General features: G+C 38.9%; 1 protein-coding gene across 1 annotated transcript in view; it reads right to left on the bottom strand.

Moving 5' to 3' along the window:
* Positions 1-909: 909 nt before the first annotated feature.
* Positions 910-19,318, bottom strand: part of LOC101547654 (transmembrane gamma-carboxyglutamic acid protein 1) — a 38,643-nt gene continuing 20,234 nt past the window's right edge. The window contains 2 exon segments of the mRNA XM_055121068.1: positions 910-1,571; positions 1,574-1,763. Coding sequence (XP_054977043.1) covers positions 1,279-1,571; positions 1,574-1,763 — 483 coding nt within the window. The 3' untranslated portion in view covers positions 910-1,278.

The following is a 19,318-nucleotide window of genomic DNA, read 5'->3' as shown; positions in this document are numbered from 1 at the left end:
TATCCAACACCAAAAAGGTGCTGACGTTTTCCCTGAAAATTCATCCATTCCCTGTAATAAATTTTCTATCAGTGCATACACCATGGAAGTTCATAGGATGCACTGATTTTCTTTTGGAGCCACTTTATGTTGGCTGTTGATTCATCACCTGTTCCCTCTCCTTCAAGAGAAAAAGTAAAGAATGATTCAATGAAAATACAAAATCAAAAAGCAACAGAAATGATATCTACATGAAGCTCTAGCTAGGTTTATTATTGTGCACCTGGCACAACACAAACTTCGTAATCTTACTCCACTGATTGGAGAGCAATATATAAAAAAAAATCACAGTTCTTCATCTAAAGGAAAATTGCCTCTTAATCATCCAAAGGCAAACACTTCAGTCTCTCTAAAAACACTAAGGAAAAAAGTTTCAAAAATTTTATCTTAACTGAACTCTTAGGTGCTTAAATAAAGATCTGGGTGGTGGGAGAGGGAGTGAGGAGTAGAGTAAAAGGCAATTAAAGAGAAAAAGAAATAATTACTGTCACAAATGAGCAAGAGAGTAATCAGTATTCTGTTTGGCAGGAAATCCTTCCGCCAAGATGGTAATACAAAGAGCCTAAGGCATTCAGAGGTACTAAGCAAACACAGTTTAAATATTTTGTGTGTGTGAGAAGCATGACAGTCAAAAATCCCTTCTGCAGTATTATTCAAATGCCAATAAAGAGCAATGATGTTCTTGCTATGCCATAAGTTACTGACTATTGTGCTTCCCGCCACATATCTCTGAAATGTATCTAAACATCAAGGTGGACTGTGCAGTTTTTTTCATGATAGTTGAAGGAAAAGGTTAATAAAAGCCACTATGAATTAGAAAACATGATAGGTTTAGCTTACATTTAGAATTCAATAGTATGTTGCTGACTATTTCACAAATTGTTCATGTCTTTCATCCCCAATTTTGGTGAGTAATGTTTTCTTTACAAATTATTTGGATAAGAGTGAGACAGTTACAAATATACTGGCCACATGCATATATGCACAGAATTAACCTCATCACATCACACGGAATCATCCGCTATTATGTTTTCCCACCTAGACCTATTTCCATGAGCCAAAATTAGCAGGAATCATAATTTTATACCAGGAAACCATGAAAATCAAATCAAACTATAAAAGAGTGGTATGCTTTAAGAGTTCAATAAAATAGATGAATGCACATTTATGTAGTGGTAAAGTGCTAGAAATTTCTTTCATTAGTATTTTAAAAATGATTATAGTAAAAAGTTGGGAGCTTCATTTGATGGTGGTGACCACAGGCACCATGGCAATGGCACTGGCAGAGCTGGAGTTGATGATGTCATCGTACTCAGGTGGTGGATCTGAATGAGGCTCCGTATCACTCCTCTGCAGATTCACCTGCCCAGTGGCTTCCTCATAGGTCGGTGGGGGGTCACAATTGGACAGACGAGTGGAGACGGAATCTGAACGCCCAACAACATATTCCAGAAAGCCTGGGGATAAGCCACTGCTATCAAACACTTCATCTGGTGGGGGAGAAGGAGTGATGATATTAAGGTATTGAGGAAAGGAATGTGGCCTTCAGTCACTGTCTGTCTGCGAATTTTGTTTCTTAGGAAGCATCTCCAGATTAGGAAAAGGACAAGGAGGATAATAAAGAGACCAAAGATTAAAGGAAATGTAAGATAAAACTGAAACCAGTCACTTCCTCTGTTATTGTCTCCTTGTTGAGCTTTTGTGTAGGTGTTCCAAAACTCTTTCTGAAAAACAAAAGAAAATGAACTGAAAATCAGTATGAAACATTGGCAATATCACAGAAACTTCATATAATGCCTGATGCTTACTGCATGAAGAAAGATCAGTCCAGACACAAGAGTTTGAAAGACTGTCTTTTATATTTTCAGTAAGAACATGGGTGGGGGGTGGACTGAAATAAAACAAGAGGGCTTTTCCAATTATACCAACTAATCTTTCACTGGATATGTCAAAAGACAATAGGAAAATTATTGGCTTATATAATTAAATTTTGCATCTACATATCAACTCTTCCTTTGAAGGCTTCAAAATAAGATAGGAAACAATGGAGTTGCAAAAACAGTTTTTTTTCCTGGACCTGTAAGAGTTCCATCAATCCATACCAAATTATGGAGGTATAATTATCATTTCCTCTTGCATTTAAGGAAGTGTCTCCAATGGAGACAAAAACAAGATTAAACAAATGTGGCAAATTAAATTTAAAAGCTTTTACACAGCAAACTATCACCAAAAGGCAAGCAACTGAATAAAATATGGGCAAAAAGTCTTGGAAAAAATCTGCAAAAATACATAAACATGGCTGACAGACATAAGAAAAAATACTTGTCACTTATTAGAAAAATGCAAAATTCAAAATCATAATTAAATATTACCACACTGAGAATGGCATAGATAGTCCATGAGATACAGCATACCACTTGTAGGCATTTATTTAACAGGTATTTTAACTTCTATCTTAAGAGCAACATAATTCACAATATCAAAAAAGGGGGAATACTTAAATTCCCCACTGACAAATGAATAAAGCAGTTGTGATATATGTATACATACACACAAGCACGTATATACGTGTGTATAGTAGAATGCAATGAAAAGGATTTTAATGTGATCATACTTAGTGAACTAAGTAAAAGCCAAATACTGGATGGGTTCATTAATATATGAGATGCTACTGGAACTTTGCTAATGGGTGTGGTAACAATTATACACATAAAGAACTGTGACACCAAACTACATGATATTATAAACTAACAGTAGACTAACAAAAAACTTAAGTTGGTTTGACATGTAAATGTAGAAGATGTGATGTGAATACAAAAGACAAAATATCAGAACAAACAGAAAAGTAATCTGCCTTAATATATAAGACATTTCAATTTTATGTGCATTTGACTACTTTTCTAGAAAAGTCAATCTTCCCATCATGTTAAATTGGGCTAGTTCATTTTATAAATTAAATGTAAAAAGGTAACAGTGATCCAAGTATATTAACAAATTTACTTCTCTGGTAACTAAACTTCTCTGTCTTTTAGACCAGAAAATCAGGTGGAAATTCACTTGAAAACTAATGCTATAATTATTCAAACAGATGAGTCCAATTTATGTCACTGTCAGCTATGCAAACTGTCACTGTCATCCCATTGCTCATCAATTTTTTCGAGTGGGCACCAGTAACGCCTCTCATTGAGAGACTTGTTACTGGATGTAAACAGTGGTGCTAAAAGAAACCAAATATTTCAGAAAGAGCAAATAATTCCCAGATTTGATAACAGAATTTACTAGGGAAAAATGTCCTGAAAGCATCGCAGATCATGCTAAAATAATACCTATCTAGAGATGTACCATTTCAGAGGGATGAGCCCCAAGAGGTAGAAGTTTCCTCATCATAGATAAATTTTTGAACAAATTCAGTTTGTGCAAGATTATATCAAAGAATGTTTGCTGTTTTTTAATGTGTTTTTTTCTGTTCTAAATTGCTTCACTACCACTTTTTTTCTTTTGCGGGCCACACCTGGCAGTGCACAGGGTTTGCTCTTGGCTTCTCAGGGATTGAATTAGGTAGGCCTCATGCAAGGCTAGCAGCCCACCCACTGTACCATCTCCCCAGCCCTGCCCACTCCCATTTCTTAGTAGAATTCAACCAACTCAAGGCTTGAATGACCTTGTCACAATTGAAAAGAGAACAGACACTTAATGTTTTACAATCTGCTTAATCATTTCAGAACCTACATTTAAAATTTTGGAGGTGGGTGATTTTTTCCAGTGAGGAGGGCCTGGCAACATTTATATCCAGCACTCAAATGGCATACCCCTTTCCTTGAACAAGTATGATAGAAAGGAAAGAGGAGATAAGGGATAACAAGACACAATCCTAATCCTAAAAGTTACCTTCTAAACATGTTGGACATTTACCAAAAGCTAGTTCAAAATTTAAGATTCTTTATCAAGATGGGGTATTCTATGAGAAAGAAGATAGTTACATAAAAGTCATTTAACATCTCAGTGGCAATTTCATCAACAGGACAGGAACATGTAGACCTAACTTCTGAGAAAATTAGAATATTTGGTTTGGGAGCCACACCAGATTGCTCAGGGGACCATCTGGGGTGCCAGGGAAGTATCCTACACATTGTACTGTTTCTCATACTTAAAATATGAAATTTTACTTTACAATACATCTACTATGAAATATTGTATTGTCTCTCATACTTAAAATAACTGTGTCTATACTTAAAATAGAGTATTTGTGAAGAACTACAAAAAACAACATCATCTAGAAAACCACCACCAGAGGGTAGACAAGATGCTATTAAAACTGGTGACTCAAGGGGCTGGAGTGATAGATAGCACAGCAGGTAGGGCATTTGCCTTGCACGCACTCCAACCTGGGTTCGATTCCCAGCAACCCATATGGTTCCCCAAGCACCACCAGGAGTAATTCCTGAGTGCATGAGCCAGGAGTAACCCCTGTACATCACCGGGTGTGACTCTAAAAGCAAATAAAAAAAGTGGTTCATGAAAAAATTAAAAAATAAGTAAAAATGTGACTCAATTAAAAAAAGGGCATGAAAGCTTGAAAGAATAACTGAAGATGTAGCTGACCTGGGTTTGATTCCCAGTACCATACCTGGTCTCTGGAGAAACACCAGGTGTGACCCCCAAAAGGTATGTGGCATATGGGATCAATTTAATTTTCTTTAGTACCAGTATATAACTATGGTGTTGGAAGATGAGAGGGAGTACAGTTTTGTTGTTTTTAAAAATGAATTATGTTGACTTGCAACATGGCATACAACTTTATCTGGGAACTGTTAGGGTTGGGGGGGATTGGTGTGAGAGGCAAAGAGAAGGGATTTCAAGTCCTCAAATAGCCTGACTTATTGGTATTTAAATTGACCATTAAAAATCATTCTTTGTTTTAGGATGTTCCAAGTGGCAACATATGAAGACACTGAGATCACCACCCTCCATGGACTCACTAAAGCAGGTAGGAGAGGCTGATACACCTGATACAAAATTCTACCATAGATCTCAACCCTGGCATGACAATGGAAAATCGGAAAGGAACTCAACACCCCCCCCCAGCTTCTCCCTGAGGATTAAGCATTTGAGCTCCACAGTGGCACTTTACCTGATTAATGACTCCCGTCCCCCCAAATATCTATCTTTGGAAGCCAACAGGACTCACATCAAGAAAGCCTACAGTGAACAGAGAAGCATGCATACTATTATAACACACACTTAGGGGTCTACTGAAAACACCATTTCTTTGATGATCCTTCTGCCTTGCTCCTAGGAAGGAGTTTGTACTCCTACCTAGCACCCTGGATTAGCAGATTAGCAGGTGCTGTCCAGAGTACACTTCCAGATTGCTTGGCTCTGGGCTGCTACTTACCGGATTGTAACTTGTGGACAAAGAAATCTGAACCAACTACTACTACCCTTAAGAGCACAGCAAGAAACAACAGACCAAAGCAGTCAGTTTTTCAGTGGGCTAGACCTATTAGTTTGCCTGTAGAGTTATAATCTGAGAGGCAGAGCATACTCTATCTTTTGACTTTCTCACTGCCTCATACAAAATCCAGGATATCCCAAAAGGGAGCTTGTACATCTGTTGGTTGCTGCACTTTCTGTGGCCTGCCTGGGCTCTAGGAGACTAAACGCCCCCCAACTTTTCTGAGAAAGGGATAGGGGCTTCTGGTGAGGCACATTTCAGGCTTTACTGAGGTTCTCAGCAGTGACAGAGGCTGAATCTCACCATGTGCCTTGAAATCCACATTACCAATCTCTCCCAGAAAGGAGCTTGTACCCTTATCTTGCATTCCAGTTTTTGTAGCGGATACCTGGGGGACAACTCTAGATTGCATGCTTCTGATAGTCACTGGCATTTATAGACTCCTGTGGGACCACAATCTTAAATTTGCACACTTAAAAATGCTTGTAAGTCTGTTTTTTAATCAGTCTGAACCAAGGCACTGAGATTCTTCTGGGGACACAAACATCTTGGAATAGCAAACTCCTCATAGACACTAAAAACAAAACAGGTTGCTGGGATAATAAAAAATATCTGGGACAAACAAGAGCTAGGGGAAGGTTACTCTCCAAGAAAGATCACTCTTTCAAGACCAGTAGAGGTGGCTATTTTATCTATTGCATAGACCCCAACATGGGTGATGGGTGTGGTATTAGAATTATGTGCATGAGTAACCAGTATTGTAAACCACAGAATCTCAAAAAAAGTTTGTAAAAGAAACCAACATGGAGGGTCAAAGGCAATGAATAAACATAGGAACATATTCCAACTGAAAAAACCAGATATATCTTCAAAAATACCTAAAATAATGAAGAGTTCAAAAAATGACGCAAAAATACTCACTGTATCACTGTCATCCCATTGTTCATTGATTTGTTTGAGTGCGCACCAGTAACGTATCCATTGTGAGACTTTTGTTACTGTTTTTGGCATATCAAATACGCCATGGGTAGCTTTCAGGCTCTGCCGTGCGGGATACTCTTGGTAGCTTGTCAGGCTCTCTGAGAGGGACGGAGGAATTGAATCCAGGTTGGCCACATGCACCCACTGTGCTATTGCTCCAGTCCATATATATAATGAACTACTACAAAGAAGGATAATACCATGAATTTGCTACAACTTGGATGGAAGTAAGCCAAGAAAGATCAGATGAAGTTACTTATGTATGGATGGTAGATCGATTGTACATAGAAGGAAAAGCAGCCTTTAAAGTGGGGAATATACCTAGATTATTCTGGGATCTATTATAGAACTGAGGATAGGGGAGGGAAGAGGTGGATGGAGTGGTAACTGGGGCGAGCCTCAGACATACTGGTGGTGAAGAGGAGTTTATATTATCTGAACCATAGATAACTTACAGGAACCAAACGATCGAGAGGAAGGCTTGAGGGTTTGAGGTGAAATGGGAAATTGATGGAAGGAAGTTAACATTGGTGGTGAGACAGATGTTGTGAATTAGGTGCCTTAAATTAGATTCCTTGAACAATTTTTCAAATTACAGGGCCCAAATAAAATTCTAAAATTCTCCAGATAAAGGCATGACCACCATTCTAGTCATTAAATATATACTGACTTAAGAACAACTGATGGTGAGGGATCTCATTTGTGACAACATATCACAACTTAACAAAGATACTCATTGAGTGTAATAGCTTCAACAAAGAGAAAAAGGTAAAAATTACCAAATAGAAATCATAGCTCTGGGACCAGAGTGGTAGTATAGGGGATAATACACTAACCATGCACACAGCTGACCCTGGTTCAATTATTAGCACAACATCCTTCAAAAACTACTAGGTATGGCCCACCCATGACCTCCAAAAAGTTAGAGAGCTAAAAACTGTAATTTACTTTCAATAGTAGCCAAGATTGAGAAGAGCCATGAACACAGGTCAGTAAAATTCATCCAGTTAGAGCCAGGAAATTAAGGGGCCACAGTGGGTAGACTGAATCAGCCAAAAGATATCTCTAATTTTTGGTACTTAAATTATAATCTACCCTTATGTGGTTAATAGAGAAACATGAAAGTAATAGAGGGAAAATGTGTTATTGATAGGGCAGTGCAATACAACTAAAGAAGATTTTTCACAAGAAACTGTGGGCTAGAATGGAGTGCAACGATATTCAATATACTGAAAGAAAAACCCTTCAAACGAGGAATACATTATTTAGAAAAAATATGCATAGGTAATTCAGAATAATGTATGGGTGACAGGATAATAACTTTAAAGCTAGTGTAAAAGGTTATAAGGTAGAAGTAAAAATAACTGCAATAATTTGTGGGGAGAAAATATGTAAATTTTGACATCACAAACAAAACAAGAGGGAGGCAAGAAAACTGTAAAGCTCTGACTGCATTTAAACTTTCTATATTTGATAAGTAGTTCCATATGGCAAGGCCTGGCAAGATACCCATGGCGTATTCGATATGCCCAAAACAGTAACAACAAGTCTCACAATGGAGACCTTACTGGTGCCTGCTCGAGCAAATCGATGAGCAACGGGATTGACAGTGATACAGTCATACAGTGAAGTAGTTCCGCCACCCCAATTTTGAGGCATCATGATTTTTAGTGGTTTCATGCATGAAGTGTTCTAATGCCACACCCACCACCAGAGATCAGCATTTTTACTATCCCCCAGGTATAAGTAATTTTATATAAGCCTCATGGTAACCACAAAATAAAATCCTGTAGTAGACACCCAAAATATAAGAGAAGAAACACAGGGACTGAGAAACAAGTAGAAACAATGAACAAAATGACAATAAATTTATAGGCCTATCAATAATTAAATGTAAATGACTTTCTAATCAAAAGATAATAGTTGAATGTATTCACATGCTTATAAAAAATGGATTTCAATGTCAAGATATACAATACAGAAAGTGAAAAGATGGTAAAATATGCTCCTTGTAAATATTTATGCACTCAACAGAGGGGAACTTAAATATTTAAGGCAACCCCACAAGGGGCTCTGGTTTAGCCCACCCACACAGCTCTGGCAGCTGTGCCAAAAACTTCCACACTTCACAACTGCCACCATCTTCCTGGTCAGACTCCACTACCTTGGGCCAAGCCTCACCCAGAAATTAATCTGCTGAAAAATTTTGATATGTAGGCTTTGTGACTGAAATATGCAGGTTTTCATGGATTTGGGTTGTACTACCTCCCCCCGTCTCACTGTATTCCCAGACGCCCCAGCAGTCACACAAAACCAAACAAGCCACTGAGTAAAAGTTTAACTACAGCTGTATCACACCTTTAAAAATTCTGGACTTCCTGGAGCAACATCTCAAACTCTACAACACTGATAAATCAGTAGTGGCACACCAAATTGGATGGGATGTCACATAGAAGGCAATCAATTTCTATTAACAAAACATAAACACAGACGGCTTAACCCTGTAACAACATCTTAATAATCTTTCACACAAGGACTTAATGACTCCATGGTGAGATACAACAATGTTCACTAAATTTCTTCTAAAGAAACATTTTTTTGATTATTTTGTTAGCCAATTATTGATATCAAGCAATATAAAATAAATTATTGAGCAGCTGCTATGGGGGCAGGCTTAAGGGGTGGTTGGGAGGACTGGAGAGAGTGGTAGAAGGAAGGTGTAATGGTGGTGGGATTGGTGGAATATCGAATGCCTGTAACAAATCATCATGAACAACTTCATAAACCACAGTGTTTATATAACGTGTAAGGGGAAAATTTACATATGTAGGCCTTACCTATGCCATGTAAACTCCAAAATATATTAACAGTGAAGTTCTTTAAAAGTCTTATTAATGACAGGTGAGTCATGATTATTACCATAATGAGATCCAAGTATAAAATTTAATGTAATATACTTTAGATTCCAGAGTTAAAAACATACATATGTAAATGAGAATAGGCATTTTTATATATTGTATTAAATGCTTTTAATTTTCTTATTTACATGGAACAAAATCATACAGTATTCACTAATTGACCCCTACTGATTTATTTTTTGATCATTTTATTTGCCAGTTCATAAAGTTTTGTTGGAATAAGAAATATAAAATAAATTTGTTATATGCCAAAGGTGGCAGGTTGGGATTGGAAAGGAAATTGGGGATATTGGTGGAGGGAAGGTCACACTAGTGTTATTTGAACACTAAATGCTTGAAATAACTGTATAATGATCAACTTTGTAAGTCACGGTGTTTTTAATAAAAAACCAATAAAAATATAAGGCATGCAATAACAGACCTACATGGAGAAAGAGACAGCAATATAACATATAGGACCTTAATATCTATCCCTTTCACCAATGGATAGACCATCTACATAGAACATTAATAAGGAAACGCTAGCCTTAAATAATACATCAGATAGATGTGACAGGTAAATATGGAACACTCTATGCTGGTGTGACAGATCTCTGATATAGCATATGTCAGGCCACAAAACAAGTCTTAACTGAATAATGAAATCTTATCAAGCATCTTTTCTGACCACAGTGGTATAAAACTAAAATCAATGAGAATAAAATGAGAAAATGTGTGCAGATTAAATGGGTTAAAGAATAAATACCCATAATTCTAGTTTTTAAAGTGCTCAAGTGTAGGAGCTGGAGAGAGAGAGTATAGAGGCTAAGCTCTTGCCATACACGTGGTTGACCCGAATGCCCCATGGTGCCAGCACTGCATGGTCCTGGGATTGAGGACATAGCCCAGAGTAGCCCCCAAGCACTACAGGGTGTGACCCAACACCGTACCCCCCAAATAATGAAATTCTTGTAAAAAATTAAAATAAAGTGCTTAATTGCACTCATAATATATCAAGGTAATCATTTTATGTCTAAATACATCCACATTTACTATATGTTCAACCTTCTAGGTTTGAAAACTCAGATATATAACCTTGAATATGGTAAATATCTTTAATTTTTTTTTTGCTTTTTGGGTCACACCGGGCGATACACAGGGGTTACTTCTGGCTCTGCACTCAGGAATTACTCCTAGTGGTGTCCTCAGGGGACCTTATGGGATCCTGGGATCGAACCCGGGTCGGCTGCATGAAAGGCAAATGTCCTACCTGCTATGCTATCGCTCCATCCCCAACATCTTTAATTTTTAACTTCTATCGTTGTTACTCACACCTGGTATAAAAAAAACATTGAGTATTTTTTGCAAGCATGGATAATTTTAGTGTTTATCTGTGTAACATAGGCATCAATGATCAAATAGAGCAGACTGACACACTGAGTTTTGGATGTTTAGAGATGGCATTTCTGGCAGTAATTAGGAGTCTAGGACCAACACCTGGGGTGACTGGCAGGCAGGGGAGAACATGGTGCTGGAAATTAAGACCAGAGTTTGGGATATACAAGACATGGGCTCTACCACTTGAGCCATGTCATCAGCCCTAAAAGAAAGTAGAAGGAAGAAAAAAAGAGAAAAGCAGCTTTCTCACTAGCACAATTTCTCTCGCTCTATCTTACACACACACACACACACACACACACACACACACACACAGACTGAGGCATATGTTATCATATAACCTGAATATTTCTCTATGGGTTTGTATCAATTAAAACTGACCTTTGAGGAGCAAGAAATGTGAAGTGGAACAAGGAAAGCCTCTTCAACAAGTGGTGCTGGGAAAACTGGATGGCTACCTGCAAAAAAATGAACACTGACCTCTGTCTAACACCAGGCACAAAAGTCCGATCAAAGTGGATTAAAACTGTCAATATCAGACCTGAATCCATATGGTACATGGAGGAAAATATAGGCAGAACCCTCCAGAACACTGAAGCTAAATGCATCCTTAAGTATGAAACACCAAGAAAATGGAAACAAATATAAACAAATAGGACTACATTAAACTAAGAAACTTCTTCACCTCAAAAGAAACAGTGACAAAAATACAGAGAGCCCAGGAATGGGAAAAAATATCTATCTAATACCCATCTGATAAGGGGCTAATATCCAGGATAGACAATAGTAGAACTATACAAGGAAAAAACTTCCAACCCCATTAAAAATGGGGAAAAGGAATGAACAGAAGCTTCATCATAAAAGAAATACAAATGGCCAAAAGGCACATGAAAAAATGCTCTACATCACTAACCAAGGAGATGCAAATCAAAACAACAATGAGATATCATCTCACACCACAGAGACTGGTACATATCAAATAGAACAAGAACAACCAGTGCTGGCATGGATGTGGGGAGAAAGGGACTCTCTTTCATTGTTGGTGGGGGTGCTGACTGGTCCAGCCTTTTTGGAAAATAATATGGGCATTCCTTTAAAAATTAGAAATTGAGCTTCCATAAGACCCAGCAATACCACTTCTGGAAATATATCCCAAGGGTGCAAAAAAGTACAGTAAAAATGATATCTGCACCTGTATGTTCATTGCAGCACTGTTCACAATAGCCAGAATCTGGAAACAATCCAAGTTCCCAAGAACAGATGACTGGCTAAAGAAACTTTGGTACATCTATGCAATAGAATACTATGCAGCTGTTAGGAAAGATGAATTCATGAAATTTGCTTATAAATGCGTGGTCATGGAGTGAGAGAGAGGGACAGACATAGAATGAGTGCACTCATTTTTGAAATATAAAATATAATATGAGACTAACACCCAAGGACAATAGAGGTAGAGCCAGGATAATTGCTCCACAGTTGGAAGCCTGCCTTACGAGCTGGGGGAGAGGGCAGCTAGAATAGAGAAAGGATCACTAAGTTAATAATGGTTGGAGGGATCTCTCAGGATGGAATATGTGTGCTGAAAGTAGATAAAGAACCAAACATGATGGCCTTTCATCTGTATTGCAAACCATAATGCCATAAGCAGAGATACCATCTATAGGTCCATTTCTCTTTTCAACATAGAGTCAGGGGGAGGGGTAGGACATGGGAGTGGGAAGTAGGTATACTGGGGACATTGGTGGTGGAAAATGTACACTGGTGGAGGGATGGGTGTTCGATCATTGTGTGATTGAAATTCAAACATGAAAGCTTTGTCAGTGTTGCTCACGGTGATTCAATTGAAAAACTTAAAAAATGAGAGAGAGAGAGAGAGAGTGAGGAAAAGTGCATGCCATAGAGGCAGGTGTGTGGGGGGGCGGGGTGATGGGAGGGAACCTTGGGACACTGGTGGTGGGAATTGTACACTGGTGGAGGGATGGGTGTTGGAATACTGTGTGACTGAAATTTAATCATGAACAACTTTGTAAGGGTCTACCTCACAGTGATTCAATAAAAAAGTAAAAAAAAAACTGACCTTTTAAGAATTTTTAGGTTTTGAGTTCCTTGAGAACAATGTCTTTGCTGTAAATTTTCATTGATGAATGAAACAATGCAAGCAATCAACAGGACTTGCTAAATAGCAAGTGAAAAAGTAAAACATGGCAGTTACAGGTTCTTACAGAGTCATGCAATTAGAAAATAACGAAAGATGGTAGCCAAAAGTATCTATTTTAGGTAGTTTGAAAGGAGGAGACATAGATAGCTCAAGGCACTGGAGCACATACTTTGCATATAGCAAGCCACTCCTCAGCACTATATAGTCCTCCAAGTACCACCAGGAGCAACCCCTTAAGGAGAGGTAGGAGTAACTCCTGGGCCCTGCCAAGTGTGACCCAGGAACCAAAATTAAATCATTTTAAAATTAAACTTTTCAGTGCAGGAGCAGTAGTATGGTAGGTAAGGTGCTTGCCTTGCACACAGCTGACCTGGGTTCGAGCTTCAGTATCCCATATGGTCCCCAGAGCACTGCCAGGAGTGTTTCCTATCTGCAGAGTTAGGAGTAACTTCAGAGCATGGCAGACTGTAGTCCCCCCAAACAAACAAAAAACCCCATAAAACTCAGAAACCCCTCAATTTCTCAAAGGGAAAATGACATTCTAAGCCATTTTAGAAAATATAGGACAAAAGAAAATTACGTTAAAATGTTAAGATGACATGCAAAATATGCATTTGGCCTAGTAATCAATCTCCTTTGCCTCAAAGGATTAAACCTAGTGGTTATTTGCAGAATGGTTCTAACACTTTTTAGGCAGTGCTGAGAATCAAAACTCACTGCCTCACACTTGTAAGAAAAGTGGCCCACCCACTAAGCTACATTACTGGCCCTCTAGAACATTCTTTATCTTGCATGATTGAAACTCAATCATCCAATAGCAAATACCCTGGGGGTCCAGACCCTGGTTGAGAAACAGTACATTAAATATTAGTTGTCCTGGCTGGCTGTGACTTACTAAGGAGTTTACCTAGTCCCATCACCTTGATACCATCTATAGGCCCATGTCTCTTTTCAACATTAACATTCCCAACTGAGTTTGGATTTATTTTTCTGTCTTAATAGAAGTTCCACTAAGTATCTCATGTTTTACATGCCATATCTTCCCCAAACCCGTGTCCCCCTGCAGATATGTCCAGATTAGCAAGCATCAACCCAAGTGTTCAAGTCCAAACTCCAAAAGTGAGATGATTTCCCTCCTTTCTCACTCATTACCTTTGGACTATGAGTAAATCAGGTTGACTTGTCCAAATTCATCTGGAATGTGTTTATTTTCACAGCCAACACATAGTCAAAGGTCCCACATAGACCATATTATTATCCCCTAACAGGTATCTCCATTTCATTTCTCCCCTTCCCCCATTAATCTTCAGGACATCCAAAGTCATTAATTCAGGAGGACTTATTCCTGCTTTATATTTACCATCACAAGTTTGATCATGGCCTTTACCTTATATTTTCTACCTTTTGATCCAGTTGAAAAGAAAAACTATTTGAAGTTTTGTAAGGACAGCATGCATGTTCAGCCCGATTACTTAGGAAACCACTCCCTTATCTGTGTAAAAAGCCAGTCTACAGCCCAATTGGTATCACCACCCTCCTAGGGTGAACTTGTTGAAGAACAATGTTCTACCATTTCTAGGACACCCATGTTACTACCCATAGTAATCACATGGTAACATCTGTTCATCTTAGTACACTTTCAGGTAAAGTTGAACTCCCTTTATTTTTTGTCTCCTTCCTTTAAGGTTCCCGGAGCAGCATACCTCACTCCACATAAGCTCTGAATAGATTAGGAAGCTAAATTCTTTTTAAAAATCTTTTTAAATTTTTATTTTGACATTTTTATATTACTTCTATTATTACCATTATTATTTTATTTTAATCATCACAAATTGTGTTTCACTTCTTTTTAGGAGATAATATCACTAATTTTACATGATTTAATTTATATGTTCTTCCATTTTAATTTTTTTTAATTTAGAGAGTGATTTAGAGTATTGTTAATAATAGGGTTCCATGGAGACAACATTCCAACGTCATACCCTCCAACACACAGACTCCCAGTCAACACATTCCACATCCAAACCCCATGGTAAACTCATTCTGTAGACCAGTTCTCAGATTCTTTATGTCCTTTCACCATATGTATGTACTAAGAGACATTCAGGCCCTAGACCACCCACCCACCCCACCCCAACATTATTCTTGAGAAAATTAACTTTGTGTTTTCCAAGGTCTCGTGGGAGACCTTCCCTTCCACCCCCTCAATCCCCAACAGCTTGAAAATGGGGCATAGGTGGCTGGAGAGACTAATACCTGTTTAAACTTAAAAGGCAAAGCCTTTACATACACAAATCAAACTGACCAAGTAACTCCTTTGAATTCAGCTTTTATTTGGGAACTGAACTTCCTATGAAGGAACGGTTTTAAAAAAGAGCCATGTGAAGTCTGAAGCATGCAGAGAAAATTACCTCGCCCCTGGTGGTTATGGGGCAAGGCAGTCCAGGCTCATTGCTTCCCTTTGCTCTCAAGCAAGAGTTTTGAAAAATAGTTGTCGACCACAGTGGGTTCCACTGATGGCAGTTCGCTCAGACGGGCTATAAACTTCGTCACCTCCGCAATATACTTCTCTTGTTCAAAAAACATGTAGTATTTTTTAAGATGCTTGCACAGTTGATGATCATTTAGCTCGGTGGCCAGCTTAAAAATGCATGAAAGGCGCAGGTAAACAAATTTTTCCAATACAAGAGCGCACTTCATAGCATTTAGAGCATCTCCCCAGTTATGCATTTGAGGTTTCCAATTTACTGGGTTCATTTCTGCCCGTCGCTTTAACTGCAAGTGGATAAACAAGTCTACTTGATCTTTCTCTTTCAATGAAAGTTCATTGAAGTAATCTGCTAAGTGATTCATTGCTAAATCACTTCGTCTGAAATATAGCGACATTGACTTATAGATGCATGATATGGCCTTTTCCAAGTGAATCTGCCGGTTCACAATGTCAATACACTCGTCGCGAAAGCTGCACCTTATTAGAGAGAGCCGCTGCTGACCTGACATGGTGGTTGCTGGTCGCTGGCTGAAGCAGAGGGTTGCCTCTGGAATGGCACCAGGAAGAGGAACAGGAAACTGAAAGGGGGAGAGGAAAGGTTGCAGGAAGGGCAACTTTTGGGGTGGGGGCAGGACCTAGGCGAAGCTGGGCATGGGGCGAGTAGTCTTGCCCTGGCCAGCACGCTGGTAACATTGGTTGTGCCGAGTACCTATGGGTGGGGCTGTTTGTTGCGTTGGTGGACGGGGGCATGGTTTGATTTGTTGCATGGACTGGGGGCGTGGCTTGGATTGTTGCATGATTGGGGGCGGGGCTTGGTTAGTTGCGTCAGCTGTGGGCGTGGCTTGGGTTGTCACACGTGCTGAAGGCGTGGCTTGGTTAGTTACGTCAGCTGAGGACAAGGTTAACAGTATGCTGGGGGCGGGGCTTGGTTAGTTGCATCAGCTGTGGGCGTGGCTTGGTTTGTCACACGTGCTGAAGTCGTGGCTTGGTTAGTTAAGTCAGCTGAGGACAAGGTTAACAGTTTGCTGGGGGCGGGGCTTGGTTAGTTGCTTGCGCTGGGGGCGGGGTTTGGTTTGCTGCATGGGCTGGGGGCAGGGCTTGGTTTGCCTTGGTGCCCAGGCTGTGTGTGAGGGCCTTGGTTTTGGGGTGGGCTCTGGGCAGAATTTTGCTTGGTTCATTGAGCATTCTTGGGGCGGTGCTTCTCATGAAGCCACCGCTGTGGCTGGGGCAGGGATAGGCTGGAGACAGAGCTTAGGGAGAGGGCTTGGGGCAGGGCTTGCTTGGCATCAGGGCTATTTTCCAGGTTTCAACAGCATCTAGCATCTGGGTTTGTAGGAATGCTGGTTCAGTTCTTGATACCCCATGAGCTTCTCATTTTGCAAGATCTTTATCTTTTCTTCTTGTTGCTCAAGTAGCCTGCTCTTTATTTTACAAATCGATTTTCTTTTCTCATTACATCTGAGAACATGTATTTCAAGTTTCAGTAAAATTCTCTTCTATTTCCTGTATTTTTTGTGTGTGTGTGTTTATTTTTTTCTCACCCTTTTTTTAAATTAAGACACCGTGGTTTACAAAGCTGTTCATAACAGAATTGTTTCAGGCATACAACACTGCAACACCAGTGCCAATACCAGTGTCCCAGGGCCCCTGCCATCCCCCAGTCTGCCGCCTTGGCAAGCATATAACAAATTTATCTCATATTGATTGCTCCAACAAAACTTAAATGGCAAATGGAATTATCAGAAGATAAATCAAAAAGTCAATTTTTAATGATAAATTGCTCTATGATTTTAACCTATGTAAATAAGAAAATCTGAGTCATTTAATACAATATAGTATACTGCCTATTCTCATTTACAAAATTAAGTTTTCAATTCTGGCGTCTAAAACACATTGCATTAAATTTTATTTTGTACTTGAACCTTATTGCAGTAAGCATACTGTTGGTCATAAATGTGGCTTCTTTTATTTTTATGTCCCCTTGGCAGGATTAGAACAAATTTATTTCATATTACTTGGTAAAACACTTAATAGCACATAGAATTATTAGAAAGTAAATTAGTAATTCAATTTGTTATGATGAATTGCTATGTTTTTAAACTTTCTTAATGTAATAGAGGACAATATTACAATGTTAGTGAGTACCATGTTTAATATCACATGATGGGAAGTTTCTCATGTCCTTTAAAGGAGCTCTTTTAAAGCATCTTGCAAAACTGGTTTCAAGGCTATGAATTCCCTAATATGTTCCATATCAACGAAGCTCTGTGTAGTTCCTTCAACCTGAATAATAATCTAGCTAGATAAGAGTATTCTTGATGAAGTGTTCACTTCACTGAGTTTTTGTACTATATACTTCCATATTATTCTGGCTTGTAGAGTCTCATTTGATAGATCTGCTGTACATGTTATGACTTTCATTTGTATGTAAGTTCCTTGTTTGATCTTGCTGCTTTCAACATTGTTTATATTTATATTTGGTCATTTTGAGTATAATGTGTCTTGCAGTTTTCCTAATTGGGTCTATTTTCACTGGGACCCTTCAGGCCTCTTGGATCCCATTGTCTATCCTCAACCCTGGGAAGTTGTCATCAATGATTTAACTAATGTTTCTTTTTTCTTTTTAATTTTTTAAAAAATTTTTTAAAAAATTTTATTCTTTTAACTTTTTTCTTTTTAATTTTTTTAATTGAATCACTGATTGACCCTTACAAAGCTGTTCATGATTAGGTTTCAGACATACAGTATTACAACACCCATCCCTCCACCAGTGTACATTTCCCAGCACCAGTGGCCCCAGTTTCCCTTTCATCACTCCTCTTTTTTTAAAATTTCTTATTAGAGAATCACTGTGATGTACAGTTACAAACTTATGAACTTTTGTGTTTCATTTTACTCATACAGTGATCGTTTACCATCCCTCCACCAGTGCCCATTCACCTCTACCAATGATCCCAGTATCCCTCTCACCACCCCCACCCCACCCTGCCTCTGTGACAGGGCATTCTTCTTTGTTCTCTCTCCTTTTGGGTGTTGTAGTTTGCAATAGAGGTATTGAGTGGCCATCATATTCAGTCTGTAGTCTACTTTCAGCTCAAATCTTCCAACCCGAATGGGTATTCTTGACATCCTCTACTTGGTGTTCCCTTCTCTATCTGAGCTGCCTTTTCCCCTAGCATGTGAGGCCAGCCCTGCCTGCCTCTATCTGATTTCTCTTCAGATCGCATAAATCTTTTACCTTTTTCTGCTTTTCTCCTTCAGAAGGAATTCAGATTGTTCATCATGATATTTCTTTTATTTTCCTCAAATGTATGGCAATTCGTTTTCTGTTCTTTGTAGGTACCATAGAACCTCTGTGCTAACCAAGTACTCAGATAATGTGGAACTGACTTACAGAGTCATTTAATCAAAAGCTCCTTAGGAAGGAAAAGCATTCAATTAACCAACTGGAGGGGGGGTTCAGCCTGGAGTTTGCAGGAAGAATCGGCCTCCCTCTCTGTATTAAAAACATAAACATGGCATTTCTTTGGGTGAGGATGCTCCCAGGCATCCTTGTGGAACCTGGTGGCACACCAGAGACCATACCCTGGCCTCCGGAGTCTCCTGAAGGCAAAACATGCACTCCAGCCCTTTCAAACCATCTTCCTACCTCCAGTGTGGCACAACCAACAATGGAAATTGAGTGTGTGTTTTTTATTGCATGTTTCCCCTTCTACTTGCCTCAAATTCATTCACACTCTGGAATGTAGTTTGGGGAGTTTAAAGGGGTTCAAAGTGCTTATACTTTCTAGTATAAGTAGTGGTTGCGGAAGTTGTTATCTTGATATTGTTTACCAAGTTAAATCATATTCTTGACCATATTTAAGTTTCTAAGTTTTACAGGATCTAAATCATACTGC

This window comes from Sorex araneus, chromosome X, assembly GCF_027595985.1.
Source record: "Sorex araneus isolate mSorAra2 chromosome X, mSorAra2.pri, whole genome shotgun sequence".
Taxonomy (NCBI): domain Eukaryota; kingdom Metazoa; phylum Chordata; class Mammalia; order Eulipotyphla; family Soricidae; genus Sorex; species Sorex araneus.
This window is presented reverse-complemented; position numbering and strand designations above follow the sequence as displayed.